The following is a 9,233-nucleotide window of genomic DNA, read 5'->3' on the forward strand; positions in this document are numbered from 1 at the left end:
CCTCTTGGCTGTTCTCCCCATGGCTTACCTTGTCTTTGAGGGAATAGCGAAAGCAGAAAGGGGCAACTGTTGGGGAAGGGACTGGGAAAGAAGACTGAGGCTCCACACTGAGACCATCTTGTTTATTCCCTGAAATAACCAAGCCATCTGGTTGTCACCAGCACACACAACCACGAATAGCCCGATACAGATCCTGTAGGCATCATAAAGGAATAGTTCCTATGATCATCTCCCCAAAACCCAAAGGGACAGCTTTGCCTGTTTTGGTCCCAGACAGCACTGAGCCTGCTCCTCCTTACCCTCTCGCCTTGAAGGACGCTTGCTTGGGGCTGATACAGGAACCTGTCTTGCTGTTGCCACCTCACTGCTGGTTACTGGTTACCAGTTACCGGGTGGAGTAGAAAACACCCAGAAAGTAGACAGTTTCCACCCTTCCCACCACACTTGGCACACAGGACATAGAAATATATATATTTGATCTTGGAATTACATCAAGTTTGACTTATCACTCATGCTACCAAGAGCTAAGTCTTGCCATTTGAGTAGTTTGTTCCTTTTGGTAAAACCCAAAAGCCTGCTTCAAGTCAGGCTTTGGGTGAGATGAACGTATTTTCTTGGTCAGGGATACCAGGATACTAAGGACGGATAAGGTTAAAAGCAAATGTCTCACCTGGGCCAATGCTGTACAGCAGCTTATCACATGGGAGCCCAGCGCTGGCAGACACTACATTAGAAGGTTTAAACTAGAGACGGACCCCAGCTAACAGAAGCTGCATGAGCTGACCCTTGTCCGTGTGTCTGACGTCCGCCTCAGTTGTGCTTTTTGTCCTTCAGGTAGCTGTAAAGCATCTCCAGGCCGCCCTCCACCAGCTCCGGCAGGGGCTTGGATAAAGGATTATGGGAAATGTGCAGCCCCTTGTCCATGGGATTCCACGCAATCCTCCCCAGTCTGCACAGCAGGTAGAGTTCATCTGGGAGGGTCTGGATGTCGTTATTGTTCAGGTTCAGCAGCTCTAGGCTGGTGACTAGGCAGAGCGACCTGGGGAAGGAGTGGATGTTGTTGCTCTCTGCGATGAAGATCTGCAAGCTAGCCAGGCACTGGATGCTCTCCGCGATGTTTTCCAGGCGGTTGGAGCCCACGTGCAAGAAGTCCAGTTCCTTCAGAGAGAACACGCAGAGGGGGATGTGAGCGAAGTAGTTGTTGCTGAGGTTCAACTTCCGGAGTCTGGCGAGGTCCGCAAAGCTGGCCGGGAGCTGGGACAGGCAGTTGTGGGACATGCTCAGCACTTCCAGGTTCCTGCACAGGCTGAGCTCGGCCGGCACCTCCGCCAGGCAGTTCATGTTGAGGAAGAGGACCTTGAGGCTCTGGAGGAGACTGACTTCTTTGGGGAGACTCTTGAGGCAATTCCCACACAAGTTTAAGACCACGATCCGGGTCAGCCTGCCCACCTCAGGGGGTAGCACTCGGAGCTGGTTGTGGGACAGATTGAGTTTCTGGACTTCCAGCAAGCCCCACAGAAAATCTGGGATGTCTGTCATCCCTTTCGTGACTAGGCTGAAGCTGACATGCCGCATGCCGCGCTTCAGCAGGGACCGTGGGTCCTTCCCCAAGAGCAGGGTATCGTCCCACGAGGAGAACTTCTGCCTCTTCCCCACCAGAAATCTCTTGGGGTCCTTGTCATCGGAGCTGGCCCTGGACTGTTTGACCCCCATTGGATCTTTCTTTCCTCCTTCAAGGTTAGATGTTTGTCCGGTCTGAGCTCCCAAAGGTCAGACTGTGGTGGGCAGTGGCAGTGCGGAGGCGAAGACAGAATATGGCCAGGGGATCCTAGCATGGATGGAGTTTTTCTTACCAGGCCTTGCAGATGACCAAGTCAGAAACCTGCGTGGCTGCCCGAGAGCTGTGCCTGGTCCTGGGGGGTGTGCTGATGTGGTTTCTCTCTGAGTGGACAGGCTGTAATAGTAGCCTTGTCCCTGAGGCTTCCAAACAGAACTGCTCACTTCCCTCTGTGCACCACAAGACAGCTGTCACTGTCATTCTGCTGGAGTATTACTGACCTGGTATGTGCTCACAGGTTACAGGAGAGGTTTCATATAACTGCTCTCTCGGCTCTTCTTTGGTATCGCAGTTGAGCAGGGTGATTAACAAATGCGGCTAGAAAAAGAAACAAAGTAGAAAATACAGCTGACTGCACCCACAGCGATCCCTGGCTGAGGGAACTGATCCCGGAGAGAGCAACCATTGCAGCTTGCCTGGGCGCTATAGGTGGAGTTAGGTTTCCAGAGCCAGGGCTCATCGGATGTTGTCACTGTGCCCACTGCAAGTGTCAATGAACTGTGCTGGTGAAAAAATAGCAAAAGCTGCCTGGACACTCGGCCCCGCCCCAGGCAGAGGTTCTCACTGTGCCTGCCAGGGTGACTTAGTGAGGAGGGTCAGTTTCCCTCGCTGCTGCTGTAACTACAGGAGCTCTGGTCCCTCTGTGAAATGACAGAGTGACACTTCAAGCGCAGGACACTCATTATTCTTCAGGGGTGGTACCATTCCCTGGTTACCTACCATTTCTGTCTCTCTGCCTCTCTGTGTGTCTCTCTTACTATCTCTGTCTCTGATTTTCTCACTGTCTCAGTCTCTGTCTCTGATTTTCTCTGTCTTTCTGTCTCTGTCTGTCTCTGTCTTTGATTTTCTCCATCTCTCTGTCTCTGTCTCTGTCTCTGTCTGTCTCTGTCTCTCTGTGTGTGTCTCATTGTCTCTGTCTCTCTGAGTCTGTTTTTGTCTCTCTGTCTCTCTCTCAGTCTGGCTCTCTCTGTGTCTCTCTTACTGTCTCTGTCTTTTTCTGTCTCTCTGTCTCTCTGTGTATCTGTCTGTCTCTGTCTACCTCTCTGTGTGTCTGTCTCATTATGTCTGTCTCTCTGATTCTCTCTCTCTCTCTCTCTCTCTCTCTCTCTCTCTCTCTCTCTCCCTCTCTCTCTGAAGGCTAATTCTACCCTAAGTGTGCAGGGTTCATGGCTGCTCCTATAGGTTGCCGAAGTGTACCTCGCAAAGTTCACAGAATCGAAACCCTGACTTTTCAGAATGTATTTAGTGACATAGGCACATGAGGACCCAGTGAGGAGAAGACAGATTTCCATAAGCTCAGAAGAGGACTCCCAGGAGGATCACCTGAGCTCAGTGAATTCTGTCCTCAGATCTGTGAGCAAAGCAAACATCTGAGGTTGAGCTATGCCGTCCAATGCCTGTTCTGGCAGCACTGCAAACGAATGTGCTTGGGTAGGGATGGACCCTTTGCACAAGTGGAAAATACTAAAAATTATCTATTTCTGTGAATGGAAGGGAAAGGGCTAGCCAGGTGATGATATGGCTCTGAGGAAGGGTCTGGCAGTGTTCATGATGGACCCAGGAATGCATGGCTCTTGCTGGCCCCAACCCCACTAACCCTTGGATGCTGCTCTGGGACCCTGACCTTGCCCCACTGCCCACCACCCAGGAGCTCCAGCAAGCTTCTACCCAGGAGCTGCCCAGCAGCCTTTGAGTCCACACTTGTGCCTGCTGAGGGGGCCTTCCTGAAGCAGGAAGGGCAGTCATGCCATGGGATGCTGCTTTTGTCTCTGAATGGTGCTGCAGAGCCTGACCTCGGTGCACTTTGTTAGCCTGAGACTCCTTGAGGGAGAGAAGGACTTTGGGAGGTCTTTGTACCAGATGTTCGGTGCTGGGCTATTAGTGAGAGGGTAAAAAAACCAATAGTGTGGATATATATATATCTGAGATTTGGGATCATCGAGTAGTGTCTTGTCTCTGCAAATTTCAGAAAACAAATACAGAGCTGCTGCTTAAAATTAGTGTGTTTCTTCTTCTCTTACAAGATTATGGGGCACTATACCAAGGTGCCTTAGACTGAGGACAAACCAGGGTGGGTTCCAGGATGAGTTGTTAACAGTTTTCATCCTCATAACGACCAGCTCTCTTCCCTGTCAGTATACTTCCCCAACAATATTTGTGGGCACTTCCTGCTAGTGTTCACGGAGTGTTAACTGTGAGAGTCAGGGCACACTGCACGTGCCTGTGTAGAGCAGGTGTCTCAGTCACCGGCATGTTAAAGAGGATGAAACAAAGATGGAGACATGTTGAGGGCTTTTGGCGCTGCTTCTAGGATTTGGTATCTGTCACTGGGCTCGGACCAGGAAGTAGGTTCAGATAAGAATATTAGAAACAGTGACCATGGGATTTTGTGTACTGCTTTACTTAATTATTGTGTGAATTATTGTGTGAATCCTTTTGCTTACTTCTTCGCTTAATTGCTAGAGTATGCAATCTCCTTGTTTGCTACTTCGCTTGACTACTTCATCTTCCATCTAAGAACTGACTTTTTTTTTTCTTTTTTTTTTTGGATGTACGTAGAACGATATAAAAGCAGGCTCGGGAGAAATAAAGTTGCCTCAGCCTCAGTACGGGCTGGAGTCCTGTTATAATTTTATCTAACTTGTTTTCTTTTTCAATCCTCCCTCCCTCTCTTGAGACCCTGAGGACTGACTGAGCTGGCTTGGTCAGAGGAAGGCCAAGCTACTTCTGTAGAATCAACTTACTGTCCAGGATCAAGTGGACAGTCAGAAGTGACGTGAGGATGCGGACCTCCATAGTCCAGGCAGGAAACCAGAAAAGGAATTGAGGCTTAGCCCTGTGGAGATAGGACTAGTAGGGGGAGAAACATGGCTCTTGCTTTCAAGCTCTATGAGGAAGGAAACATCATTGATGATGACGGTGTAGCTACATCATAGAAATAATGTAATTAGGCATGAACTCTGCACACAATAGAACCAAAAAGAGCAAAGCAAATATATATTATATATATGTATGATATATATATGATATATAATATATATACATATTTTTATTCAGAAAACTTTAGTGTGCACAGTTTAAACACTGACTGTCCTGGGTCTTGGTTTCCTCATCGGTGAAGCATGCTGTCTGTAAGAGTGAGTGTCCTTCCTGCTCCGTGAAGCCCCGCAGCAAATGTGATGTCTAATGGCAACGTGGAAATTCATTTTTATTGGTTGAGATGAGACATTTTTATTTTAACTCACGATTTGGAAGATTTTGGGTACATTCCATCAGGATGGGAAGGCTGGCTGGAGTCCATGGCAGTGGGACTATGTCCTGGGGGCCCCTCAGCTCACTGGGCTAGAGCGTAGAGCTCTGAAGTCAGAAGGAAAGGCAGTCTGTGAGCTTAGAATCTTGTCCCTGTGGCCTGACATTTGCTAACCAGGTAAAATATCCTGACATTCCCACCATCTCCCAAAACAGTACTGCAGAGTAGCAACCAAGCATTCAAGCACATGAACCTGTGGGGGACATTTCAGATTCAAGCCATAATACCTCTTAATCCTTGACTGGAAAAAGCGTGCACAGGCGCATACACACACACACACACACACACACACACACACACACACACACACACACACACACAAATCCTCTGGTTAGAGCGATGGCTCATTGATTAAGAGCACTGACTGCTCTTCCAGAGGTCCTGAGTTCAATTCCCAGCAACCACATGGTGGCTCACAACCATCTGTAATGGGATCTGATGCCCTCTTCTGGCGTGTCTGAAGACAGCTACAGTGTACTCACATAAATAGATATTATTTAAAAAAAAAAAAATCCAAGAAAGCTTTTATTTTAATGACTGTGCTAGTAAAATTTTGTGCTTGGGTTGTCTGAGAAGAGGAACCCTCAACTGAGGAAACACCCTCATTAGACTCATCTGTAGGCAAATCTCTAGGGGCATTGTATTGATTTATGATGGGCATGGAAGGGCCCAGCCCACTGTGAACTTGGCAGGGGATATTGAGTCCCACACACTGGCTGAGCAGTGTTTCTCCACGGTTCCTGCTTTGTATTCATGCCCTAACGAGCGCCCCCTTGTGGTGCAAGTGGAAAGATAAAATAAACCCGATAGACACAAGATAACTTTTGGTCACAGTGTCTCTATCACAGCAAGTGGAGAGCAAGTTAGGACAGTGACGTTGACGCTGGCTTTGTGTAATACGCAGTAAGGGAGTAATGTCTCAGGGCCCTTGGCAGAGCCCACACATCTGGCTTCTGCCAAAAGAGACTTTTTAAGTGCTCCCCGGGTGGGTTTAAGGCTGGGAGAGATTTATAAGGAAGCACTGCGGAACATTTTTGAGATCCCACTCTGTAATGAGGTTGTCTTTAAATCCCAAGGAGGCCAAAGACAGATGCTGGGCACACCCTCAGTGTTAACTGCATTTCCATAACCTTGTGATTATTGTTCTGACATATGAAAAAAAAAATTTTAAAAATCTGAAGTGAAATAAAACCGAAAGGATTAGAGTGTAAAATAGCAGCTCGTGTAAATATCTAGAGCAATTCCCAAATTTAAAATAACAAAACGTCTATTTCAAAACAAAATAAAATAAAACAAAACAAACAAAAAGCATTGTTTGGGGGTCGCTGAGACCTTGCCCAGCAAGTCTGAGTTAGAATTCCCAAACCCCACATGAAAGAAGTGAGATTTCCGGCTTTGTCACTTCCGGTTTCAGTATCTCAGTCCATCTTGCTGTGGCTGTGCCCCCATTGACCTCAGAGCCCTTGGCTCGTTCCACATCTTAGCGTTTTCGTGGTGCTTCCCATCACTTCCCTTCCTGGCACAAAGTTTCCAATGTGGACACTGGGAAATAAGCCATGTCTAAAACACCACTGGGATTAGATTATTATTATTGTTTTGTAAAAGAACAGATTTGGGGCTGGGCGGGTGGCTCAGTCAGGAAAAAGCTGCCACATAAGAGGTAAGTCCCAAGTTGAGATCTCCGGCGCCCACGGGCAAAGTCTGTACCCGTCACCCCGGAAGCAGTGTAGCCAAAGCGATGAGTTTCGTGGTCAGTGAGAAACCGCGTTCCAAAAATTAAAATGGAGACATAGAGAAATGGTGTCAGGTAAAGGTATTAGCCATGTGAACCTGACACCCTAAATTTGATTCCTTGGAACGATGGAAAAGACTCCATGGTGCACATCTGTGGGAAGAGAGGCAGCACCGGGTATGAAGCCCAACAGCCAAGAGAAGCTGCCTCAAGGCAGAAGGCAACAACTGACCACCAGATATTGTCCTCTGACCTCCATACACATGTGTTCATGCATGCTGCAACTCATGCACATACAAGCATATGTATATGTATATATGTGTATATATATGTATATGTATGTATATGTATGTATATGTATGTATATGTGTATATATATATCATAAACTCATAAAATATGTTTAAGATGGAGAGCTATTAAGAAAAATGTCTAATTCTGTCCTCTGAACTCCATGTGCACTTACGCCCATGTCTATGAACACTTGTGTGTCACACACATATCTGTACATACCTACATGAGCACATATATACACTGGACACACACCTGTGTGACACACACCTGTACATACTTACACAAACATACACATACATACACTACACATGCACATACACCTGTATATACCTACAGGAACACAAACATGCACTGCCCACAGCCTGTGTGAGGGACACACACCTGTGTTACACACACATCTGTGTGACACACACACCTGTACATACCTACATGAACACATTCATACACTGCACACTCACCTATGTGAAACACACCTGTGTGACACATACCTTTGTGACAAACATTTGTACATACCTACATGAACACATACACTGCACACACACCTATGTCACACACACACACACACACACCTGTAAATACCTACATGTCTACATGTTTAGGAAAACAGAAGTCACAGTAAGGAAGGCTCGTCCCTCTGGAATCAAACATCCCACAGCACCAGCCTGTCATAGAAAGACCCAGAATTCACCAGGGCCGGTACAACACCTGGAAAACACAAGTCTTCATTTTTTCCTGGCCAGAGTTTTATGAGATCTTCCCCAACCCATTTTACCTTTTTAAAAAATGTTGCTTCTGGAAGGAGATCCACTTCATGACTCAGAAACTTCCTCCCAGGAAGCCCCTCCTCTGCTGGACTGGCCTTGGTCCAGGCTACCTTTGCCTGCACCCTTCTGTTTATCCTCTGTGCAGTAAGCAAGCAGGGCAGGACTTCCTTGGGCCTGATCCAGCAGAACACATGATTTGATTGACAGCCCTAAGCTTGAGCTGGATGTGAGCCAGGACGGTAGAGTGTTTGCCCGCCGTGCACAAGACCCTGGGTTTGATCCGCAGCATTGCAAAATAAGTCAGTAAAACAAATAAACAAATTTGAAAAGACATGTTGATTACAGCTTGGGAGAGTAATCAGATACCCAATCAGCATTCTGCACATCAAGTTTATTTTGGAAAGCAAGGTCACGAGTCTAAGAGTATCTAGCAAGCCCTTAGACCAAGGACAGAGCCTTGCCGAAGACTGGGGCTCCTTTCAAGAGGTTAGAAATTGGTGTGACATTCTAGGGTGTAAGTTGATGAACACCTAAAATGGATACAATTTTTGTTAAAAGGCGGAGAGATGGAGGTCAGTTACAAAATACCTCTGAGACCTTCCTAAGAGCTGATGTCATCCGTGGTTCTGCTCATACACTTGGTAAGTTCTGAGTTGGACTCTCTTTCTGAGACTCTCCAAGGTCCTCAAGTGATTTTCATTTCAGGGGCTGTCTGTGTACCAGTGACAGAGGAAGCCCCGCTGCTTGCAGGGGTGCGGAGGTGCGGAGGTTAAGGAACTCCAGTCTATCTCCAAAGGCCGAGGAGCCAGATCAACCGGTAAAGTCCTCGATGCACAAGCATGGGGTCCTGAGTTAGAATTCCCAACGCTCAGGAAAAAGTCAGCTGTGACAGTAGAGGGCTGGAATGCTAGCACTGGAGAGGCAGGAGCAGGAAATCCAGTGCTCCCTGCCAGCTGGCGTGGTCGCATCAGTGAGCTCCGGGTTCAGTGAGAGATCTCGTCTCAAAAATATGGTAGAGAGTGATCCAGGAAGACATCCAGGGGAAACTCGGGCCTACATACACTCACACTCACACACACTCACACACACTCACACTCACACACACACACACACACACACTCAGGCACACACAGGCAAGAGTACGCACACTTGCACACATACACACATGCATACATACATGCACACATGCACACATACACAAGCCCTCATGCACAGGCAAAATTGCACACACTCATAACAATAAGAACACACATATGCCCAAACACACAAAATATTATTTAGTAAATACATTAAAGAAT

The 9,233-nt window shown here is 47.3% G+C and overlaps 1 protein-coding gene across 1 annotated transcript; it reads right to left on the bottom strand.

The window, feature by feature from the left end:
* Nucleotides 1-810: 810 nt before the first annotated feature.
* Nucleotides 811-1,955, bottom strand: Lrrc30 (leucine rich repeat containing 30). Its single transcript, XM_032899642.1, has one exon. It carries the CDS (start codon nt 1,711-1,713, stop codon nt 811-813), a length of 903 nt encoding a protein of 300 aa, XP_032755533.1. The 5' UTR covers nt 1,714-1,955.
* Between the last annotated feature and the right edge of the window lie 7,278 nt (nt 1,956-9,233).

Source organism: Rattus rattus, chromosome 4 (assembly GCF_011064425.1).
Source record: "Rattus rattus isolate New Zealand chromosome 4, Rrattus_CSIRO_v1, whole genome shotgun sequence".
Taxonomy (NCBI): Eukaryota; Metazoa; Chordata; class Mammalia; order Rodentia; family Muridae; genus Rattus; species Rattus rattus.